A 25,379-nucleotide genomic window follows, 5' to 3' on the forward strand; every position below is an offset into this window, starting at 1 on the left:
ACCTGCATAGCTGGAGATATTAAGTGGGTATTGTTTTCAGCCCAAAAGTTTGTAATAATTTATTGCTCAGCAATAGAAGGCTGGAGCATATTTGTTGTAATGATGGGTAATTTTTAATAGAATGGATAACCCAAATGCAATCTATATACGTTACTTAATATATTGATTAAATATATTAATAAATATATTATTATTTAGTAATGTATTACTGTTCCTAAATTTGGTAGTTCAAGACATGTGACAAGCTAGAACTGTAGGCAGCATAAGAAAAATAATCACTCCAACATCAGCTTGACCCTAAAAATTGAGCAACTACTACTGTTTTACCTAGTCATTGATAAGTTTTCATTTTTATACTTCTCTGTGTTCCTCCATTCATTCTGTCGTTCCTTCAGTAAACAAGGAAGTGCCCAGGCACTGATGGCATGAAGATGAGTAAGAAGGTGGCTCCTCTTGAGGTACAACCGCACTCATTCAAATTGAATTCAAGTGTGTAACTCACTTCAGCAAACGTTCCCTTGTATCTGGTACTCTGTCCCTCCCGCCACACACTTTCTCATGTACTTCAGTAAATTACCCACTAAAACACTGTATTCTAAGAAGCCAAATTCTCTTCTTGTATAGTTTTTTTTTAAATACATTTAAATAAATACATGTATTTATTTATTTATTTATTTTTGGGTGTGTTGGGTCTTCGTTTCCGTGCGAGGGCTTTCTCTAGTTGCGGCGAGCGGGGGCCACTCTTCATCACGGTGCGCGGGCCTCTCACTGTCGAGGCCTCTCTTGTTGCAGAGCACAGGCTCCAGATGCGCAGACTCAGTAGTTGTGGCTCACGGGCCTAGTTGCTCCGCCGCATGGGGGATCTTCCCAGACCAGGGCTCGAACCCATGTTCCCTGCATTGGCAGGCAGATTCTCAACCACTGCGCCACCAGGGAAGCCGCCTGTATAGTTGTTTTTCTCCATCATTTGTTCATACTAGTAGGATCCTTACTCTTCTGTCACCATAATTGTTTATTATTTCACTCTTCAGTTTTATTATCTTATCCTTTCTTGTCTGGAACACGGTTTGGCCTGCCATCTGCCTCTTGTATAGCCAATTTGCATTCTGTCCTAGGTAGTGCAAATTCCCCATTTTGTAATGCACCAGTAAAATTACCATATCACCTCAATAAACTAAATTTAGTGGCTCCTAGAGGGAAAAATATATAGAGATTTTAATTTGATTATTACTGTAAAAGTGCCCAGAGGTCAGTAACACTCTGAGAAAATACACCAAAAAAAAGGTGGATAATAATCAACTCTCAACAATAATATTTAATTTTCCCTCTAGAAAAATCTAGGCAAAACACATTTACAAGTTTGGGGTAAATGCTAAGATCAAAAGGCATTATATTCTGTATGGATTTCAGCAAGAAAAGAAAATTGTAAGTGCTAGAGGGAGCAAGGTGACCAATTACAACATAGATTTAAATGTAAATTAACATTTTATGGGTATAGATCTCCAAGCCTCATCATTATGAATTGCTGTATTTTTAAAAGATTAAGGTGACTTTATTAATACAGGAATTATTTACTTATATATGTCTTATAGCAGTGTAAATACCAGATGGCATAGATTTAAATGCCAACAATACACAAAATATGATGGGGAAATTGCTGACTATGTGTCAGGTTTGGGCATATCTCAATAAAGTAGACATGAAACACACCATGGGTAAGGGAACATATCACTATATACAAATATACAAAATTCAAGATGTATTATTATTTAAATTTTTACATTTAATTTAAATTAAATTTAAATAAAAGGGAAAAGCTGAGCTGGAGGACAATTAGCAACATAAAGGATAGGCAGTGGGCAAATATTATTATCCTGTAAAGAGTACAGATTGTGGGCTTCCCTGGTGGCACACTGGTTGAGAGTCCGCCTGCCGATGCAGGGGACACAGGTTCATGCCCCGGCCCGGGAAGATCCCACATGCCACGGAGAGGCTGGGCCCGTGAGCCATGACTGCTGAGCCCACGCATCCGGAGCCTGTGCTCCGCAACGGGAGAGGCCACAACAGTGAGAGGCCCGCGTACCGCAAAAAAAAAAAAAAAAAAAAAAAGAGTACAGATTGTATGGTGTGTAATCTATAAAACCACTGAATCACTATGTTGTACACCTATAACTAATACAATATTGTAAGTCAACTATACTTCAAAAAAATAAATAATAAATAAGCAACAATAAACAAAAAAAGAATACAGATTATATAAGACAATAAGAAAATGTTATATAGCAATAGAAAATGGGGCAAATAAAGTAAACAGTTAATTCATAGAGAAGCGTAAATGGCCTACTGGTATAGGAAACAAACACCTATTCATATTAGTAAACAAAAAGACATAAATTTCAATAAGAATGAGACATCATTTTCAGGTATCAAATTGTTTTAAAAAATTAGCAATGATGAAATACCCAGTTTTGGAGATGGTGTGGTGAAATGAAAATTTATGTATGCTGGCAGGAAAATAAAAGTGTTCTTAATTTAGCACTATATATCAAGATTCTGAAACAGGTAAAAAACAAAAATAGGGTCTTACCTGTTGATCTAAAAAATGAATCTAAGAATAGATACTAGTGATGAGAATGTTTAGAATCATTTAAAAAATGAAAATTTCCTAAATGGCTTGGTTAAATGGTTCTTGAAACATGCCTATATTCTTGTAACTGCTACGATGATGTGTTAGATGGATACTGCCAATAAACTATATTAAAAAATAAAATTCTAAAAACAAGTGGCAAGCAGAACACATGTACATTACAAATATATTCTTGTAAGCATGTGCGATGAATATTTAATATACAGTATCTATTATATATGTAATACATATGTGTAGAAGGCAGTGCAATTAACTCATTATTTTTAGGGTGAGGCTTATTATCAGTATTTTATGATTTTTCTACAACAAAAAGCTGTTGTTTTAGTAAACATTTTAAAAGCAATAAATATAATTTGGTACGACTTTCTGAAGGGATTTATTAAATCTAGGAAAACAAGATATATACATTTTTTCTGTTTTTAAATTTAAATATATTTGATTTATAATATCGTGTTAGTTTCAGGTGTACAGCAAAGTGATTCAGTTATGTATATACATTTTTTTATCAGATTATTTTCCACTGTAGCTTATTACAAGATATCAAGTTATACATTATTTTCTTTATTGGGAAAATTAAGATTCATTTATGATTTCAGAAAATAATAATTGATCATTGGAGGTTTTGTTGGAGGGGTGATAATTATGCAACAGCTGAGGATACCACATTTCTGTCTCATAACATACTCTTTTAGACTTAAGAGTCACTACAGCCTACGGTAGAATTTCTCCACCATTTACCTTAAAGACACACTTAACTGAGGGCTGATTTACTGCGTGGCAAATGCTGATGGCCAAGCCCACATTTCTGCAGCGTCCTTAGAACAGTAGAGGTAGAGTAGCATCAGCCCTTTCTCTCGCAGGTGATATGAATAAATGTTTGCTCTGATATTTTAAACTATGTAAATAATTAGAAAATGTTGCTCTTAACACAGTTCCCAGCTAATTGTGACTCACAAATTGTCAGGGTGTCCTGGTTCCAAATTTTTGCTCTTCCACCTCAGAGATCTCTTTCCTCCCTTTTCCCACTTCTGACCTTTCCTTCCCCATTTTGATATTGTGCAGCCATAGCTACATCTGTGGAACCTAGTGGGGCAGGTCTCTGATTACCCTGAGAAATCAGCTACGAGTTTTCCTATTGCTGCTGTAACAGTTTACCACTAACTTAGTGCCTAAAACCACACAAATGTATTATTTGAAATAGGTTTCCCTGGGCTGAAACCATGGTGTCAACAAGGCCACCTTCTAGGGGAGCTCTAGGGAAGAATACATTCCCTCACCTGTCCCAGTCTCTGGATTCCTTCTATTCCTTCTTCAAAGCCAGCAAGGTATCATCTTATCTCTTTTTGCTACGTTGTTAAATCATGTTCTGTCCCTTGGAGCTTCTAAATTCCTCTCGTGAGGATGCCTTTGATTACACAGGCCCCTCCTGGATAATCCAGGCTAATCTCCCCATTTTGAAATCCTTAACTTTATCACATCTGCAAAATCCCTTTGCCATAATAAGTAACATTCACAGGTTCTAGGAATTAGGGTGTGGACAAACTTGGGAGCCATTATTCAACTAAACACAATAGGTTAGATTTTTTTTATTATTATTAAACTGACAAACTCTTGTCTGAGATTATGAAAACATAACTTAGTTGACTTGAAGACCAATGGTTCATAATGCCAAATGGTAATCGTATATCTAAACACGTGTTCCCTTCATTCCCTACCACTGAATAAATATTCTTCTATATAAAGAAATTATTTAAAAATTAAATATCTTTTCACTACAGAAAAATACAAAAAAGGAATGTATCGTGAAGATATCAATATATACTTTTTGGCAAGTATACATGTGTTTGGAGATTTTAAGATTAATGTTAATATTTTAGAAAGAAAATCACAAATCTGTCATTTGAAAAAATAATTTTTGTTGTTTAAAAAATATGAAATAGGATGAGAAAATGTGTAAAAACATGAATTTGGTGCTGGTCAACTAATTTTTCCATTTTCCTACCTGTAACACCTTGACATTAAACGTGAACTCTCCAGAAAATGAGGAATCATTACAGGACAGCTGTAAGTTTTAAATGTATGTGTCTAGAGCGGAGCAAGTAGTCAATAGATGGTTCTACTATTCTGTCTGTTAATGGGATAACAGTGTACTGAAACTTTTTAGAGTCAGTAGTTTCTTAGTTTCAAATATAATGAGGCTTTTGAGCAAAGGAAAATGATGTAAAATTGTATAGTCTGCCAGAGACTCACCCTTCTCTCTTTCTTTTTGAGTGTTTAGTTGAGTCCTGTTGTACCATTAAAAAACAACAACAACAACTGTCAGACATATCTTCTTATTTGAAGTTAATTCTCGATGGACATTTATTACTGGATATTAAATTATTTGGTTATTTAACTCAAATCACTGAAGAAAAGTTATACATATAGATATATAGTTTAGTGATATAATTAAAATTTAAAATCAATTTCCTCAACTACTTTTTAGACTAAAAATATTAAATAATTTTGGCTACCATATTTATATGTTGAATTACTTAGAAAATTTCGTAGAATTTTCATTGAACTTTTTTAGATCAACATTGTCTTTAGTTAAGTGTCTGCCAGGGATCCTGGGACAAGAATAAAGGCAGCAAATTCCTTGTAATTTTTGGTAGGATCCTTGGGGATAATATATATTGATCTATTTTTTTTTTTTTTTTTTTTTTGCGGTACGCGGGCCTCTCGCTGTTGTGGCCTCTCCCGTTGCAGAGCACAGGCTCCGGATGCGCAGGCTCAGCGGCCATGACTCATGGGCCCAGCCGCTCCGAGGCATGTGGGATCTTCCCGGACCAGGGCACGAACCCGTGTGCCCTGCATGGGCAGGCGGACTCTCAACCACTGCTCCACCAGGGAAGCCCTATTGATCTCTTTGATTCTGGCTTCACAGCTACATAGTTTACGTCTATCAATGAAAATAAACAATGTATGTTTGCTATGGAGAAAGGAAATTATTATTCCAAATTGTTAGTCTTTGAACTAACAGAATCACAAGCCTGAGCTATGGTGCTCTGTTGATGCTTGGCTTTAATCCTTATTTACTGCAAGCCCTCCTTTGGGGAGTTGGCATGTTCCATAATGAAACCAAATATACATTAATACCTTTAACAAAACGATGAGTCCACCCTAACAACTGTTGCATATATGTGTGCATCAGCTATGGAAGCAAACCCTGGACCCCATGTCCAAGTCCTAATAATAGAGTGCAGACCCCAAAGAAATATAATATCCTAGTTACTGTAACTAGAGTCACATCTAATTGCACACGATGAATAAATCATGGGGTAGCTGACCCAGTGCAGACATAATCGTAGTATAAAAATGTATAATAATTTCTTGGCATCAACTGGAATGGATAGATCGTGACGTGGTCCTTGCCCTTTGTGAGTAATGAAATGGCCTCTATCTATGGAATATAATTTTCTCCTGAAGGTGCTTCTCTTTTCATAATAGCGTGTCTTTTGGAACAGTAGGAATATGCAATTTTAGCAGAGAGATTGGGGGGATCTAATAAATGTGAGTGGGATTAGGTTGTGAATAGAATTTCTTGTATTAGAAAAAAGATTAAGCTATAGCTTAACAATAACACTGGATATCTTGACTGATAACTAAGTCATATTGGAACATAGAGTTTTGGAAGCAGATATTGATTTTTCAAAAAAAAATATGAAGCTGATGAAAGAGGTGATGAGAAGATGCACAAACCTATTTCTGGCCTCAAATCTGGTCAGCATTTTTCAAGTAAAATGACATTTCCTCTAATTGCATAGCCCAAGGGCCATTGCATGTTTAAAGTATGGTGGCAGGGAAATTATTCCATTCATTTTGGGAAAAACAAAACAAAACAATTGTTTTGGGAGGCAATTCTAATGGCCAAATATATTAAAATTTTTTTTTACATTTTCTTTTTCTGTGATTAGAATCTCACGGTTAAAAATGGTATGTAGCAGCAAGCTCTACATTGTTTTAATCCAGTTTTTGAAGTCTTTGAAAGCTGACGTAGAGGCTCACTCATAATTGGGATCTCTGATGTTTTAGATATTTTCTTCCATCAAGTTCATGAAGAAAAGTTTAGCTATTCCTTAGAAACATTGTTAGAATTTAATGAGAATATGGCATATCCATTTTACTGCTTAAAGAAGTTTTGTTCCAGTGTCTCGTGGACGAGTATTTATTAAGGACCTATGATACGGCACCTGATGTTCTGAGCGCAGTGATAAATTAGTAAACAGAACAACGCCTTTGCCTCTCATTCTTATTAAAGGAAGCTAATGATGTACAAGAGAGTAACTTTAAAAAGATGAACTCAAATCCTAATAAGTGTTGTGGAAAAACACAACACGGGGTAACGTGCTGGAGAAAGATGTGGGCATGAGTGCCCTGGGTTGTGTTGGGCGATCCTTGTGCTCAGAAGTAAGTTGGGCAAAGATTTGGGGTAAGCAAAGGGGTACTAAGGAGTTTGAGATTTGATTTCACTTTATTGGGAAGGTTTTGGAGTGTTTTAAAAGGGGATGAATGAAACTCCATCTGATTTACACTTAAATATCCAAGGCTTCTCTGGCCACTGTGTCCGTGGATCCGTGTAAGAGACCATTTGGTGAAAGACCACTCAGAAGTACCAGTGGAGACGTTACCAAGAGCCTGGAGTTGAGAGAGAGCTGACAGACCTACAGGACAGTTTGATGTGGGTGCCAGGGCAGAGAGGACTCAATGATGACCTGAGCCTTTAGTCTGGAGCGAGGAGATGCCCCTTAATAATGTCGGGAGGGTGTGTGAGGGGGGAATTGAGGCAGGGAAGAGGACTATAGGATGATCACCGTTATCTGAACCCATCCAGCCATATTCCATTTGAGATGGTAATTAGAAGGCCAAGTGGGGATGTTACTTAGGGATTTGGATGCACCGAACGAATCTGGGTCTCAGATAGGAGTCAGAGCCGGAAGTGTGAGCCCATGAGAATGAAGCCAAATGCAGCCTCTGTACTCTGACACCAAATTAAATCTCAGAGACAGAGTCTTGGGTGAAGTGGAAAAGAATCACTTTATTGCTTTGCCAGGCAAAGAGGACCACAGTGGGCTAATGCCCTCAAAATGTGTGTGGACCTGGAGCGGGTAGTGAGAAGTTTTATAGTCATGGTTCAAAGAGGGCGTGATCGGCTCGTGGACTTTCTTCCGATTGGTTGGTGGTGAGGTAATGGGGAGTCAGCGTAATCAACCTTCTGGTTCCATCCAGTCGGGGGGCTACATGCTCGTGGGCAGCATACCTTTAATTTCTCCCACCTGCTGGCGGTTTCAGTATCTGTAAAACAGCTCAGAAATATTAAGTATATGCCTTGAGGGGGGGACCCAGACCCTGCCCCTAGGCAGCTCTATTGTTTCTTTTGACTGGTCCTGGCTTCCCTAATTAACATCTATTTAAACCTGCTCCTTGGAACTCAGGGAAGGTCACGGAGGCTGAATGAAGCCTATTTCCTGTAATCCAGAAATGGGGGACACAGAAAGACTTTTGTGCCCAGGAGCCCCAGAGGGTCCTGCTCGGTATCACCAGGAGCCTGACTGCAGGGGTCAGCCAAAAGGCCTCAGAGGGCAGGGAAAATCACCTTTGCACCTGAAAGATCAAAACGATTATTGAATAAAAGTAACTGAGTTTTTCAGTGTGCCAGATTTTGCTATTTAGTAAAAATTAATTACCTAAATATATAATGCAGGTACCTATCACATTTACATAATTATAATAATTTTAAGCTTTGTTCCCATCTCTCAGGCAAAGAAAGTGATAGACTGTAGAGCCTCTAGACTGTCAGAAAATTTTAATAAATCAATATCTTCAAGGGTGATACAAGGTGAATTCAGGAAATGAAGCAAGGACATGTAAACGTACTCCCAGCTCTTTCCTCGTTCTGATGCTTCTCCATGCATTTTTGTGACCATTTCCACTCCAAGTTATGATTGGGAAAATAAGAATAAAAAAGAGCAGAAGTAGAAAGCTCAAAGACATGGGTGTGTGTGTGTGTGTGTGTGTGTGTGTGTGTGTGTGTGTGGTCTGTTCTCACACAGGCCAGCACATAGAGGCGTGAGCTTTCGACAAACCTCAAATTAAAGCGGTTAAAAGATAAGAATTTGAGAGAAGCAAGAAGCAAGGAGAATGCCTGTGGAATGAAACAAGATATGGGTTGGGGGCTGGGAGACGGGGGTGGGGGGGGTGTGCGGCAGGAGCATCTGATCTGAAGCCCCAAGCAGTTTTTAAATGGTATAATGGTTTTTAAAGAAAAATAGGATCGAGCAGCTCTTCTATTTCCAAATTTTCTTGATGAAATATGATGTAACTTGACTTTGAACAGATCTACCAGATGATAGTTTCATTAACAAGAAAGCAGAGGTATTTGAAATATCAAGGTTTCAGAGAGAAATCTGACAGTTTTTATTTCCATTTTGTTTTAATTTTCCCTGAGTGGCATTTCTGGACTTGAAAAGCAAGGTAGGGGGTGAGGAAAGAAATGACTCTAATAGAATGAGCGTTAGTGCTGGTAGCATTAAATAGCGATTATGAATTACGTGGCTTTTAATTACAGAATTGGAACAGTATTTATAAGCATGTGACATGATACTGAAAAATGATATATCCATGATTAGACCTTTAACATTATAAAATATATGTTTGGTGATTCTTTATTATACTTTAAAATAAAATCTCTTTTATTTTGAGTGTGTGACTGCCCTTCTTCCTCCTGTCCTCCTTAACCTAATTAAAATATGCCCCAAATTCATTTGTTTGTCTCCTGATAACGTTTTTACTCCTTAAGAATCAGCAATATGTAGGTATAAAGGTTGTTTGTCTCAGATGCCATCATGATTTAAGCATCTTGAAGGACTGAAATGCTATTTCACTGAAGAATGGTAAATGTTCCCCACCTAGTGGGACGAATGGGAACATATGAGGATTTAAAACTAGAAAAAACGTCCAAAAGAAAACAATGAATTCAGTGAAATATTGAGTTCATTAAGTGTCTTTAAAAATAATAAAGTATAAATATTATGTGAAGTCTATTCTTTTACTGGTTAAAATTTGAAACATAAGATAGACTTGTTTGGATTAATATTTGGCTTTCTTTTCATGAAAAGTTATCAGATTTTTCCCAATCATAAGAAGTACCTATATGTGTATATGTTTGTGTATATACACACATATGTATATGCATATATGAAAAAATTTCCCAACGAAAATTAAATATAACTTGTAAATATCCTAGAAATAGTCATTGCTAACATTTCAGCTTAGTATTTCCAGTAAAATTTTTTGTATGTTTGTTTGCATGTGAGGCTTTATAATTTGAAACAATTTGTAACCTTATTTTTCACGCAACTTTATACCTCAATAATTTCCATACTATTCTCTGACCCCTTAAGAATTAAGAATCCTACCACTATAATGATTTTTGAACACTGGGGCGAAACACAAGCTTTTGTTTTTGATTTTGGTTTTGTGTTGTCTGTTAAGTGGCATACAAATAGAATTGGAGATATTTGGATTAAACAAGGTTAAACATACACTTTTGGGCGTATGACTTCTCGAAACAAGGTGCTGAGAAGGGTGACACACAGGAATACACTGTATTTCTCAGTCTTCCTACTCTGCAGTACACATCTTCCTTGCCAGAACAAACTGTTGAGTTACATTTCATGTTTCCAAAGAATTTGTTTTGAAATATTTAGATAACTGTTCACTTAAGGTATTTTAAATTGGAATTTTAAAATTGGGCTTAAAGGACCTTTAGATAATTTCACAGTCTGCATCTGTGTATTGTGTTTCTCTGTACTGAAAATTCTGTTAATACAATTGTAGGACAAATGTCACTTTTATCCAAGCCTCAGTTTCATAGGATCACTAAAAACTTCAGAACACTCCTGGATTTATATCTCAGTCAGGAAGTCATAGTTTTAGGAAAGTCCTGGGCATGTCTTAGAAAGGTGTGTTTATTGTGTACTTGGATATAAAAAATGGAGACTGGTTATAGACTATTTTTTTCTTTTTACATGTAAATAGTACAGTAACACAGAATCAAAGACCTTGAAGCTGAAGGGCTCTGGTGTATTGTTCGCTTTGTTTTCACATTCAAGTATATACTAAGCTCATATAATGACTTTTAGGAGAGCCAGAGGGTAAGAACCTTCTGCACATTGTAAAGTTAATTGTTTGTATTACCTGTCATTGTGCTACTTCATGTACTATCAGAATTAATTTAAAACCACTTTTTGAATCATAGAAGGGAGTTGTCCACTTAGCCCTTGGGATCGAATTTTTGTGAAATACATAGTGTGCTAGAATAAGGACTTGGAAGTAGATATAGTAGGAAAATTATTAAAATAAGCATTCCCCTGTCGTTTTTGAGAAAAGGATGTTTCATTATGCATTAGTTTATTTTTCAGTTTCTTACAAGTGACTGTAAACTGGGGTGTTGTAGAACTGGTACTCACAGGTAGGGTGGAAGGCACTGGTGTGGTCTAGTCCATCAGCATCCCTTTAACTCTGATTGGTCAGTCCCCATGAAGTAATGATTGTTAAATATTTTAAATATTACTCCCAATATAACATCTTATTGATCTAGCATAATCCATTTAATTATATTAATTTTATTACAGTATTTTACTGTCTAAAGAATAACGATCTGCTGTTTTGTCACATGAGAAAACAAACAGTTCTATGTATAACTCATCTTTTTAAACAGCATTTATTACGTGCTCTTCTGCATAAAGGGTTGTGCTCTGTTCTTTCAAATTTGCATTCTCATTTAGTCTTAACAAGAGGTCTGTGAACAGCTGTCGTCACTTTACAAATTAGGAACTTGAATATAAATCACTTAACTTTTATATCCTGTATCTCCTTCAACTTATCCCACTATATAGATGTAAACTGAAAAGTGGAAAAATTTAAGGAATATTTGCTCAAGATCACACAACTTAGAAGTGGTGAACCCAGGATTCAATCTCAGACGTTTTGAATTCACAGCCTCTGTACAATACTTGCCTTTTAGAACAGCTTACTATGACAGCTACAGTGCTTGCGTCCATATGGCCGGCACTGTCCTACATTCTTTGCATAGTTAAATCACGTAGGGAAGCATTATCTGTCTCCCTATTTTATAGATGTGGTAACTGAGTAAGTGCTCATGGAAGACGAGATCTCTCCTTAGGAATTATCACTCCCTACGGCCTGAGACGCAGCCCTACCCTCTGTAGTGTTGTCGGGACTCTACCCCAGGATGAAGTGCCTGGAGAAGCATTCTCTAAGCTTCAAGTTCATGGACAGTTAACCTGGTCCAAAAGGGATGCTTTGCACAATTGCATATGTGTTAGTATATGCGAGAAGAGGGGAAAGTTGGGAAAGACTCACTTCGCAGTGTTAAAATATCCATTTTCTATGTTACCCGAATGATTTAAACCAATAACAATGCTGTGCTTACACGTATGACATTCTTTTGGCTGACTAGCATGTTTCACTACATTCCATTTCTGGCTTTTCTCAAAAAGAAACACTTAGCATTAGATGCGGATGATAAAATGGTGATGTTCAATAAACCCTTCCAGAGAAGTGAGTTTGCAATAGCTGCAGTCATTATGTCTAAATATGCTTTTAAATAATTCAGAGTCAAAAAGCAATGCGAATACTTTCTTCTGTGTACTTAGTTTTTAACATCAATGTGAGGCTATGTTTGCTATTCTGAAAGCAACAGAAGACCTAGTCCCAGAAATAAGTAGATTCATCTGATCATGGAAACTGCCTGTGTGAGTTACTCTGAATTTTGAGGATTCCGTTATTGGCTGCCCTTTATTATTGGTAAACCTTAATTTTGAGTTTCTTCCAGATAATTTTAGGGAATAAGGGGGCTGGTTTTTAAGAGCCAATAGCTTTTGACAATTATACTGAATTTCTAAGTAGAATACGTTCTCTAAAAATTGGTAGAATATGTGCTTTTCCAGCAATAGTAAGAGAACCAAATAAATGAATGCGATTTAGTTTCTGAGAATGTCACAATTTGTATTGTATTTGAGGGCTAATTCTCCACAGTAAACACACCTGTGAGAATCTTCTGTTCTCTAGGATACTCAGGTCGGCAGCCTGGCCAGAGCTAAACATTTGCTCAGTGATATTAATCAATTAAAAATATCTGTTGACTCTTTAAGCCTAGAGATATTAAGCTACATAAGAGATTACAAGTAATTTTTTTGAAAGCATGTCCCTAGCCTCAAAGAACTCATGGGGAAGGATGATAAGCATATACTAAGTGCTAAACTCTTTTAAAAATTGTAAGTAGAATAGGATTTAAGGAAAAGATAATTTTCTGATAGATTGGAATGATATTTTAAAACTGTAAAGATCGCACAGTTCTGATATGATTTGCATAGCAGAGTGGAGAATAGGTATTCCAGGACAGAGAGAGGGAGGGAACTACATGGCCAATGAACCAAAGATCTCAGGAACGTGTGGGGAGCAGTGGGAAATGCTTATGTGCAGAGTGTATGTACTCAGACACCCTTGAAGGAGCAGTGAGGACATGGCTTGATTTGGGAGGCAGGAAGGTGCCATTTTATGCTTTTAGCAGGAGGTAGAACTAAGAATCTTTATTGAACTATTGTGTGTCTGCCTTTATATGAGAGAAATATTCAGGTATGCAATATAAAGAAAATTCAGAATCCAATCGATTTTATTTTTGGTGTCTATGAGACAAAATTAATTTTTGTTCAAGGGGTATGTTGTGATACATTGGTTTCTTAGCCACTGCTAAGATTTCCTTGTCTGTTTTTGTTTGTTTATTGTTTGCACAGCAGTTCTATAAATGTAGCAAAAGTAAGGAAGAAAAGATGGAGTAGTACTTGGAATAATAGTGATTTTTTTAAGGGAGAATGATTTCAGTTAACTGGCACATTTGTATAATTGATGTAAAGTAGTGTGTCAAGAATGTGATTCATTGACAGTACCGGATGATCTGTTCCATTCCCAGTCAAACCACCAATATTTAATGATAACTGATACTGGCACATTGATTGGTGTTTTGTAAGACTTTTGCAACAGCAGCAGAAACAGAAACAAAATTACATTTGGAGAATTTGGAAGCCAAATCTCTAGTGTATTTACTAACATACTGTTAGTACTAACATACTTCACTGTTGCAGAATGCAATGCCATTTTTATCTATATGTTTAAAAATTTAGGGCTTCTCTGGTGGCGCAGTGGTTGAGAGTCCGCCTGCTGATGCAGGGGACGCGGGTTCGTGCCCCGGTCCGGGAAGATCCCACATGCCGCTGAACGGCTGGGCCCGTGAGCCGTGGCCGCTGAGCCTGCGCGTCCGGAGCCTGTGCTCCGCAACGGGAGAGGCCACAACAGTGAGAGGCCCAGGTACCACACATACACACACAAAAAAAATAAAAACAAACCCATCCTATTTAATAGTAATTGTAATAAATTTTCCAGCTCATTCTGGAAGGTCAATAAATATTTATGCTCTTTTCGGGGTATTCTTTACTTGATGGATTAACTGTACTTTCAAAACCACTGCAATTTATCAGGTAGTAAGTGGATTTTTTTTACATTTTCTACTAAAGCAATTTGCAGCTGCTCTGATCTATTTGCAGAAAACTACTTTTTTGTTCTGTGTACACATTTTGACAACATTCATTACCTGCTAAACAGACCATATCAGTTCTGCAAAATGGTTGACTACAGAAATTCAAATTTAGTTCCTTACTGAAAAGCAGGTTTTTGCAGTAATAGATTGGATCATTACATTTTACACTGTAAAAGCTTTATACCATGTTGAAAGCAGGAGCGCAATAAAATGTTCAGCATGATACGTTTCAAAATGACTACTGCATCTGCGTCTTTTCTGCTCTTTAATACTTTGTTTTTCAAAACGACGATTACATCTTTTTTATTCTTTATCCAGGGACTTGAAGGCAAACCAAGCAGAAGGAAGAAGAAACTCTCCTGGGAATTGGGACTGGGTGGGGTGGGTAGGGGTAAGGGCTTGGAGAGTCAGGGGAATGCTTGGCTCAAGTTACCCTTGTCTTTGCCACACTTTTGATTTTCAAGACTTGATCATTTATTTATTTTAATAAATTTATTTATTTTTGGCCGTGTTGGGTCTTCGTTTCTGTGCGCAGGCTTTCTCTAGTTGCGGCGAGTGGGGGCTACTCTTCATCGCGGTGCTCGGGCTTATTGTTGTGGCTTCTCTTGTTGCGGAGCACAGGCTCTAGACCCGCAGGCTCAGTAGTTGTGGCTCACGGGCTTAGTTGCTCCGTGGCATGTGGGGTCTTCCCAGACCAGGGCTGGAACCCGTGTCCCCTGCATTGGCACGCAGATTCTTAACCACTGCGCCACCAGGGAAGCCCTCGATCATTTGTTTTTTAATAATTCCTCTAGGAATGTTAAAATATATTAAATTACCTTACGCAAGGCATTTTCTTAACAATTTTCATTAATATGGAAAATACATTTAAGGGAGACAACTTTCTTAAAAAAAAAACAACCCTGCAATATGCGGTTTTGAAGGTGAAAATTAATTATAACATGACTGCACTGTTTAGATAATATTGATCATTGATAAAACTTTACTGATTGATGAACCGCTGAAAATTATGTGTTTTGTGTCTAATATATTTTTCTAGAATACCTATCCTTAAAAGGGCCACAAAACTATAACCGAAAAAAATCAGTGCTAAAATTACATTTTATGAGATATGTGGGATGATTACAAAGATAAAAACAAAAGCTACTTTAAAGGACTGTCTACATCAAGCTATAATGGCATCTAAGCTATAATTCATAGTGTAGCATTACTCTAGAGATGCGTTATTATAAATGACCAATTACTCTGACAATGAAAGAAGTGTATTTTTTTGTAATATTGAAGTCATAGCTAACATTAGACTTTGCGATATTAGACTTGTCACTAATTCTCTTATTTCTATAGCCAAATTGTATACTTCTTGGAATTCTTATTTTACCTCCCAATGCCCTAAATGTGCATTGTAGTCTGGAGTGCGTGGACCATTGTACCTAAAGTTAGTAGAACGTGTGATATATATGCAAAGTAGGGTAATTTCATCACCGTATATATTTTAAACGTTGATAAGAATAATGTACATTTTTCTTATGTTCAGAATAAATTTTCCCTTGTTCTGAATCTCCATGATATTCTTTGCTTCTTTCATATGCTTAAATAATATTATACTTTCTTAATTAGTATTTTGTAAGCATATACTTTCCAAAATATTTCAATATTTCCATTAAACTAAATCTTTTTTGCACAGGACAACCAAATTGATACATACAGAATTTCAGTGTAAAAAATAATGTTATGCATGTGGTCGGCACTTAAGTTTTGCTAAATGAATGCACCAAGTTAAATAAAAAACAGAAGAACCCATACGGATAATGTACGTCATTTTTATGATGGAAAACCTCCCGTGCCAGTTTTATAAGCTGAGCACATCTAGAAGAACTCTAGCTCTGTTAGTAACGCAAGGAATAATTACCGCTATGGCGACACTTCTGAGAATGGAATGTCAGTTCTACCATTTTTCTCAATTTGACGGCTTATTATCACACTAATCTTTTTGTTTTTAGATTTGCAACGTGAGTGATTTACAACTGAGCATCAGTTAAAACTTTTTTCTTGCCTTTTTCTTCTCCTTTTTAGCTCCCTGCGAAGGCAATACGTTCTTCTGCCACAGTAACATGTGTATTAACAATACGTTGGTTTGCAATGGACTCCAGAACTGTGTGTACCCTTGGGACGAAAATCATTGTAAAGGTAATCATTCGTCCCTGGAATCTGCAAAATCCCTCTACCTGTAGCGTGGGAAGAAGTTTATCCAATGTTTATATGTATCAGACAGCCTTAAAAATATATTGTATATTGGCTTTATGAACTCCTGTAGGTTTTATAATTGATTTGTTAGCCTTTTCCTTTGCTTTTACTCGCGCTGTAACCAGAAGTTTTCACATTCCCTAATGCACAGTGGACTGTCCTTAGCACTTGATGTTCATTGGCAAATCTCCTTTTTGGAGCCTGTAGCAGGGCATTGGAGCTTTTCATGCAAAGCAGCGTTTCCTATCAGAAGCTCCTTCATCTGTGGCTGCACCTCTCACTTATCCAGTCCGTCTTTACCAGACATAGTGCACATACTCTAGAGATAAAAGTGTATCGAAGGAACATTAGGGCTTTCAGGTACCTAAAGCCACTTACCTCGACTTCAATTTTCCTACCAAAACGCTCTTCTTCCTTTCCAATGAGAATCGCTTCCAATGTTCCGGCTTCCTTCTCTAGCCTGTACGCAAAGGTTTGTTTACATAGAGAGCATCCCTCGGCTTGGTTATGAAGGTTGCAAGTTTTGGTTAAGTTCAAAGTGCCACATATCCTCTTTTGTTCAGATCCAATATTAACCAGTTTGCAAAGGAAAAGAAACGGGCAAATAACGCTCCATGCTTGATGTCCAATATCTTCTATTAAAATGCCCTCTGTGGATAGAAGCAGAGAGACGTTGCCACAGTACCCGTGGTTCGCAGGGTCAATAAGAGAAGCCAATCCAGTATCACCTATTTTGAGGAGATGGGCAATGATGCATGTTGTGTCCAAGGAACCACTTTGGAATGGATGGGAAATGAAGCATTTTGTGAAGAACCTTATACAGCACTGTTAGGGATTCGTTTTACTTGCCTAAAGTGGGTCTGTTTCCATGGTTCTTGGTGGCCCACCTTTCTCCATGGACAAAACCTCTGCGCCACTGCTCTGGATGGTAGGGTGGGGCAGGGACAGTGGCTCACTTCTCTGAGAGGAACACCCCTGCTTTATGAAGAAGGCACTCGGTGAGGATGGAGAAAGGGGCCATCTGGTCTTCTGCTTGTCTCTTCAGGGAGCTCGACGTTGTGAGTGAGCTGCAGCCAGTGTGACCGGGGCCCTGTATTCTCAACCTGCTGTGCCTGGTGTAGACCTTCTTTCCTACCAGTGGGGCCTGGGAGGAGGAGGGGAGACCCCACATTCCAGCCACTCCTGCCTGGAATCGAACATCTGCAGTATGGATCTGGGGGTGGAAGGGGCATTGAGAAATGCAGGTGGCTCGCCCTTCCTGGGGAGGTACCGTAGCTCCAGACTGGGGGCCTGTAGGGAGAGGAGCCTTGTGTTGCCTGAAACCACCCTGAGTAGAGCTTCTAATGGGATAGAAGCTTCTATTGGGATAGCTTCTATTGGGTGGAGGAGCTCAAAGGCCACAGACCATCCCTGTTCATAAAGAAATTCAGTAGATTTTCTTGAATAAATGTACCTCCCTTAAGACAATTTCCAGAAACCTTAAATGTTACTTTTTTAACTTTTACGATGATGGGGAAAGACCCACAGAAGCCCTCATGCCAACATCCCGGAAGTGTCTGTCTTAAAGTGTAATCACCTTCTGGTATCAGAATACTGTTACTTAGACTTCAGTTATCCACATCAGGAATAAGTTCAAAACAATTTAGGTATATCCATGTTCCCATTAGCGGAGTTTGTGGGGTTTCTTATACCAAGAGAAATGTTTTTACCATTACCAACTGATTCGCAAATGACATCCTAAAGGTTTTATAAGACCTTCTTCAAAACATATATTTACATTTAAAGTAGGGATGCTGTGCAACGGGAGAGCCGTTTCTAAGGCTAGAAGATAGGGTTCTTGTGAAAAGTGAAACATTCTGTTTCTTTTTAAAGACTTGTTTATGTTTAAGACAGTGAAAGTTTTATGCTCAGCCTGTTTCATTTAAAGTTCTCCACGTACGTCTGACTACCATATTAACGCGTGGTGGGTTGTTTCTTGTTTTGTTTGTTGTTTTCACTCTCCTCAACGTGTAGAAAAGAGGAAAGCCAGTCTGCTGGACCAGCTGACCAACACCAGTGGGACTGTCATTGGCGTGACTTCCTGCATTGTGATCATCCTTATTATCATTTCTGTCATTGTGCAGATCAAACAGCCTCGTAAAAAATATGTCCAAAGGAAATCGGACTTTGACCAGACAGTTTTCCAGGAGGTGTTGGAACCTCCTCATTACGAGGTATGCACCCTCAGAGGGACAGGAGCTACAGCTGACTTTGCAGATGTGGCCGATGACTTTGAAAACTACCATAAACTGAGGAGGTCCTCTTCCAAATGCATTCATGACCATCACTGTGGATCACAACTGTCCAGTACGAAAGGCAGCCGCAGCAACCTCAGCACAAGAGATGCTTCTGTCTTGACAGAGATGTCCCCGCAGCCCGTCAAACCCCTCATCCCACCTGTGAACAGAAGAAGTATCCTCGTCATGAAACACAACTACTCCCAAGATGCCGCAGATCCCTGTGACATCGACGAGCTTGACGAGGTGCCGACCACGAGTCACAGGCTGTCCCGACACGATAAAGCCGTCCAGCGGTCAGTATCTATAGATTTTTTGATGAAAACTATAACCTGAAGACTGAAATGCTTCCAGAATGTTGTGTTCTATTTTGTCTTCATTTTTCAGTTTCTCTTTTTATTAATGACTTAAAGCATAGTATTTCAACTTTTGCCTCTTCTTTTCCTTTTTCCGTGCTCTCCATACTTTTCCTAAATCCCGTCTGTGTACATACGTGTATGTGTGTGAGCACACACAGACCAAAGAGATTTCATTTATTTCTATACAGAGATAATATTTATTTCTATAAAAATTATGGCTCTAATTTATATGGCTAATTTGCTTCCATGTGGTCATAAATGTTGCTCCAATCAATATTTATAGATTTTAAGATACGAGATGATATTTGGAAATAATTGCCTTACCGAGATGGTTAACCCATCTTGTTGAATAATTTTAATGTAAAAATAACATATTTTGCAATATAGTGTATTATATTTTTGGTATGAAAGTTAAAACACTTTTTTCCACATATCACATAATACTTACATTACAAATTGCATATGATAGCATGGTACGCTAAAACAAGTAAACATTGATATTTAAATGTAGCGAGGATTAGTAGAAACGGTTTTCTTTTAATATGGAGACAATATTATCTATATTGTATTATTAGGCCTAAAATTAGTAAAGGAAAGAGGATTTAAATTGAGAAAAATATTATTTCAAATTCCCAAATCCAATCTTCCTGTGTTTTGTTTTGCATGCTCACTAGCATTCAGTTTATTTTGTAAATGTACGTAATTCCTCAATTCAATATATATTCTCAAAACCTAAACTACTTTTAGTTGATTTAATATTTTTGCATGCTGATGGAAAAAATTTTATTTCCACAGATTTATGAATTTTTAGGAATGCTTTTAAGTAAATATTTGTGTGCTTATTTATTTTTTGTGAAAATATTACTTTGTTGAATGAAATAGCCATAACATTCCAGGTTCTGCCTCATTGGGTCTCTAAGCAAACATGAATCTGAATACAACACAACTAGGGTCTAAAAAGAAAATTCAAGGTAAGCAAATGCCCTTGGTTCCTTCTCCGACTTTGTTGTACTCTGTTTTGTTTTGTTCTGTTGAACTTGTCTTGTAGTTTTTTAGGGACTGTGCTATTTATTCATTCTTTCTTGAGATATGTGTTTCATAGCATTTCACAATTAGAAATATACGGGATTCAATGCTGATGGAAGGATGATTCTTAGTATACGTATCTTTAAAATAAATGTTAATATTCTTACCATCAAGCATTGTACTACAATGTTATTGAAAAGGATGTTAAGTTAATAAGTTAAATTTTATCTATTTTAAGGTAAAGATACAAAAATTGGTGAAGTCTTAAAAGAAATACCAGAAGAAACCCAAGGTTTTCATAATTTAAAAAAATTGAATACTGTCTCAATATAACTGAAGTCAGTATTCAGTAAAGACTGGTAATAATGGTATTGATTGAATTTGGCAACATTCTACTCAAAACTCATACACTAAGTATTCTGTGGTACTTATATAGTTTGTGCCCCTTATTTTTGCATGAATATGCAGCTTATTTCATCAAAATTAAATGCAGCATGTTATGTCAAATTTTATAATATAAAATTTGAATGCTTGATAATGTAAAATGTTCCATAAATATCAGTTGTCTTTGTGTGCATCTATTTTGTCATCGGGTACCATAATGGCTTTATATTTAGCACTTAGAGTCTATATCTCTATTAGACTAATTTGTCTCCAATTAAATTTGCTTGACGGTTAATCTCTTCAAAACTCTTCAGACCTATCAATTATTCTTGAATTAGGTGAATGCATTTCCATGCTCTATACTACTTTGATAAGTTGGTGTAGTTGTGTGCATACTTCATCGGGAGAAAATGTTTTAACTGTGTTTTATTTTCAGACAAGAACTATTTATACAAACATGGGGACTGTGAAAAGAAAATTCTATAGTGAATTGTGAAAAGTGGACATATTTCTAAACTCATTCCACTGCCTTTATCCAAACTTAAGAATTACAGACATTTGTTATCCCTTCAGCAAGACATACCCGCTGCCCAATGATATGTTCATTTCGTAATTTGGTTGCTGGCCACCAAGTGCTCCTTAGTTTTTAATTACATTTTGAGATTTACTGGAAACTTGAAGAAATTAATTCCTGATTAAGACTATCCCAACTTTATTTTTACTGTCAGTTTCACTTTGTTTCTATGTTGTTTTATGTCTTTGTTAGATAACTGTACATTGTGTGATATGTGCAAAAACACGATTTTGGATGAACTTTGTGTTACATGTACATTGTTTTCATTATGTAGACTGCTTGAGAATAGTGCGTTCCTGAGTGATTTTGAACATGCTACAGTGAAAAGTGAGAATATGGACCATGGAAACACCAGCTAGAGGTTTTATGGACTATAAACATCTGTTGTATTAAGATTAAATGCAGCCCAAAGTACCGAGTAAAATTACTGGATTGCAATAAGAAAAATCTCATTTTTCGTCTTTCCTATATACCCCCATTTCCTTTCTTTTTAAAAGAAAATCAAAGGAAGATACCGAGTTTCAGAGATAGTTTTGAAATCAGGTATTTTACCGTTCATACCCTTCAGTAGAAATGATTTTTGATTAAGCACTTAGCAATATGATTGATTGACAGTTTGAGAAAATACCCTGCATGTCAGCTCTGGATATTTGAATTGGAAAGATATCCTTTTTATTAGACACATTGTAAAAAGCATGCATTCTCCAATACTGCTGTTACTCTTCCATTGCCTTGTGTCATATGCTTGCTACTTGTAACTTTTGATATAAAGATATATAAAAATGTATAATAATTTCCTAACTTGAGTTAAGAGAAATGCTTTCTTCTATTAGAGTGATAAAAACTGACTTACATAAGTACACACTTTATATCTACTCTTTCCACACTTTAGGCTACAGGATGTCCTTTAGTATTAAGACATACTTCTTCAAAATTTGATTTCTAAAACTATGGAGTACTCAGTCCACAAGGCAGTCAGAAAGAGTTAAATTACCTGGGGTAAATAGGATTTCTACGTTGCATCAAAAGCATATGATATACTGCAGCAACTGGGAGCATTTTCAGGATTGGCATGTTGTCCTCTTTACAACTAATTTTATCAGAAGAGTTTAAGAAAGTGGACATTGTACCACTATCAAGCGCATTTAAAAGTGCCATGTTTTTGTGCTAATCTGACTGACGTAGCTAGTGAACTAGTTAGTCACCAGTAACTTGGTCACCAGGCAAATCAAGCCTGCAAGAAAGGGAGCCAATATTCAAATTACCATGTTATTGTCTGACCCACAGAATTTATTTTCAACATAAACATATAACCTCAATATGAGATGTCTAACTAAAGCAAGCACCACCAAGACCAAGACAGCATCTCCTCTTCTAAGGTTTAGGTTTGGCCCAGAATTCTCGATACATGGAATAGCCCATACCTAAAGAAAAAGAATGCTAGTTAAGCATTTAAATATTTTTTTCAGTTAATTAGAAAATTAACAGCAGTTCATAAAGTAGCTAAAAGTAGCACCCTTGCTAGCGTACAATACTTACAAGGGGACCAAGGCCCTCACTCTTGCTTTCTTAAACAATTCAAATTTCTAAAATTCTTTTTACACAATTTCCCAAGTATCTCAAGGCCAGAATGACTAGCTCAGACTGTTAAAATATCAATATTTATCTGGCAACTTTAAAAGGAGTTACTCTTGCTGTATAATACCAGATAAAGTCAATTAATTATAAAACCTATAAAAGCATGTAATATCTTTTCCACCTTCAAAAACTCAATAAAACAGGCATCATGTCTCTCCCAGATGATGGATCTTATTACCAATCCTATTTACATATCTAGACTCTTCAACAAAATTATAAACTCAGTGAAGGGCAGTAGTATCTTTTCTTTCTTTCTTTAAAACCTTAGTAAGATTTTACCATAGACAGTAAAACTATGTCACTACTTGAACTATTTTTGTTAATTCATTTTTTATGTGAAAATGAATATAAGTGATATTTGCAAACTGCTTCAGAGTCAGCTAAAAGTATCTATCTTGTTTTATTTACAAAGAAATCCATTAATGGGGAACCACAGATCTGAGATATCCTGTAGGAACACACCCAGAGTCATTGCTCCCACAGCAAAGCCTTGGGCTGCCACGCGCATGTGGATCAGGTGAATAGACACTTTAGTATTGCCCCTGCTCTTCAATTTATATAAACCATATGTAACGATTGCTGCAAAACCTGCCATTCCTGTAAAACAGACAGTCACAAGATGTCAGATGCGTGGGGGCAGGGAATCAAGATGATTTTATCATCAATCAATGTTCTATTTTTTTTTATAAGGATGCTTTAGGAGACCATTAACCAGCTAACATACAAATTGAGTTTTTAATTTTTCCCCTTCAGAACTAAAAATCCACAATTGGAAGCAAACAGTAGCAGATCCAGAAAGCTAAGATCATCTTTAAAATGTGGGCTTGTGAAGCCAGTAACTAAATTCCTTTAAGAGTGCCAGGGGAGCTCTTCTCTGTCCTACTTCCATTCCCGAAGGCAATCAGTTAATGTGGTACAGACTGTAATAAACCATAACTGTGAGTATAACAGAAAAAAAAAAACTTTATGGAATATATTCTCCTTTTAGAATAGGAAAGTCTTTTTTAAATGCTTTAAAATCACAAGCCCTTTTATGACCCAAATAACACAGTTCTGAGTTGTCCTTATACTCAGGCACATATATGATTCCTGAAAGCTTACTAATCATGGTGTGTTTAATATAAATAAAGGAAAATAATATTATAATTAATTGCTGTTGAATTACATACTCTATAAAGTTTGATTTAGTGAGTGGGTACTTTTAAAATATTGAATGTGTATTCTCAGAAAATAATTTCTAAACTCAGATTACTGTAAATCGGCTTACCAGCATTTCCCAAACGGCTGAATTCTACAGAATTTTGTCCTACAAACACAAAGCCATCTGGTCTATCACAATGCCAACCTGGTAACTCAAGCAAGCTCCACAAAGCCAATAGATGAGTTATTCACATACATCCCTGATAGGAATTCAACTTCACATGCGTTACAGAAACAAATAAATGGGAAAGAAAAAATTTTCTGATAGAAAAATTAATTATCATAGCAATTCTGAATAGTCTGTATTGAAAAAATGTCAATCCACAGAATTTGATAAACTGGTAAATAGAAAAAGTATATCGAACATTATAAAGAAAGATTATTTTCTGTTGTTTTGCTATATATTTTATATACATTATGTTGAATTTAACCTTTTTAGTTTGACTTGACTAATTCTTTTATTATCATGCCTACTTTCATTCCTTTTACTTCAAAGTTGATGCATCCAGAGACTTTTTTAAGTGATTAGCCATGTTTTATATTACTGTCTCTATTTAGAAATCTTCATAAGACCCTGTACACTTTGAATGAATAATCTCAAAAAGGATGATATACATGTGAACCACTTACTATCCACTGTCCTTTCAACTGTCCACAGGACTTTCATCTTTGCAGTTCTTCTTAAATAAGCAGGATGCTTCTGCCCTGCTGGTTCACTGCTGAAAGGCTATTTGCACCAGAAATCAAGGACTTAAAAAAATAAATCCAACTACATTAAGTATAATGATAAAGACAGATTGCTTACACATATTTAATACACAACAGCTCCATAGGAAAACAAAAATATTGAAATGAAGAATAGGCCTCTTCAGTGGTAATACTGAGAATGTATAACTCAACGTATAATTGGGCATTGCGTAATCAGAAAACAAGATAGTGATGGCTCTGAGGCAGGGGCCTGGAAGCGTCCTCTTGTCCCTGCCTCAACCCTAGATGCTGGATCTTGAGTGTGTAGGGGCTCCATGATGCCTGGGGGTTTCCTGAAGGAAGGTCTTTAAAAGCCAGTATTGAAATCTACCAACACATTAAAAATTCCTGTTTACTGGCTACATCAGACCCTGTCACCTGCATATCAACCTTTGGTTTCTATTCAAGTGGAGAGACACGTGTAGATATGGCATGGGACATTTCAAGACTTTCAAGATGTTTCAAATCAAGTTATTTTAATAAATAGTTATATTTTTTGATAAAGTGAATTCAAATATTACTTGCACGAGTGCTTTATTAATCTCATAAGATGCTTCCTGATAGCGCAATTACACACCATGTTAGTTAATTTGAAAATAGCTGTTTTTGTTTCATTTCCCTATGT

The 25,379-nt window shown here is 36.7% G+C and overlaps 2 protein-coding genes across 2 annotated transcripts in view; one reads left to right on the forward strand and one right to left on the reverse strand.

Annotated features, from left to right (window-relative positions):
* NETO1 (neuropilin and tolloid like 1) overlaps positions 1-21,975 on the forward strand; it is a 90,419-nt gene extending 68,444 nt beyond the window's left edge. The window contains exons 8-11 of the mRNA XM_065889748.1: positions 16,380-16,493; positions 18,564-19,122; positions 20,082-20,156; positions 21,444-21,975. Of these exons, the coding sequence (XP_065745820.1) occupies positions 16,380-16,493; positions 18,564-19,122; positions 20,082-20,142 (734 nt within the window). The 3' untranslated portion in view covers positions 20,143-20,156; positions 21,444-21,975. The remainder of the gene's footprint in view (positions 1-16,379; positions 16,494-18,563; positions 19,123-20,081; positions 20,157-21,443) is intronic.
* Positions 21,976-22,543: 568 nt separating this feature from the next.
* On the reverse strand, positions 22,544-23,402 carry LOC136133225 (HIG1 domain family member 1A, mitochondrial). The gene is made up of 2 exons (XM_065890454.1): positions 23,270-23,402; positions 22,544-22,593 (listed from the first exon to the last, which is right to left on the reverse strand). Exons 1-2 carry the CDS (start codon positions 23,400-23,402, stop codon positions 22,544-22,546), a joined length of 183 nt encoding a protein of 60 aa, XP_065746526.1.
* Between the last annotated feature and the right edge of the window lie 1,977 nt (positions 23,403-25,379).

Source organism: Phocoena phocoena, chromosome 13, assembly GCF_963924675.1.
Source record: "Phocoena phocoena chromosome 13, mPhoPho1.1, whole genome shotgun sequence".
NCBI classification, from domain to species: Eukaryota; Metazoa; Chordata; class Mammalia; order Artiodactyla; family Phocoenidae; genus Phocoena; species Phocoena phocoena.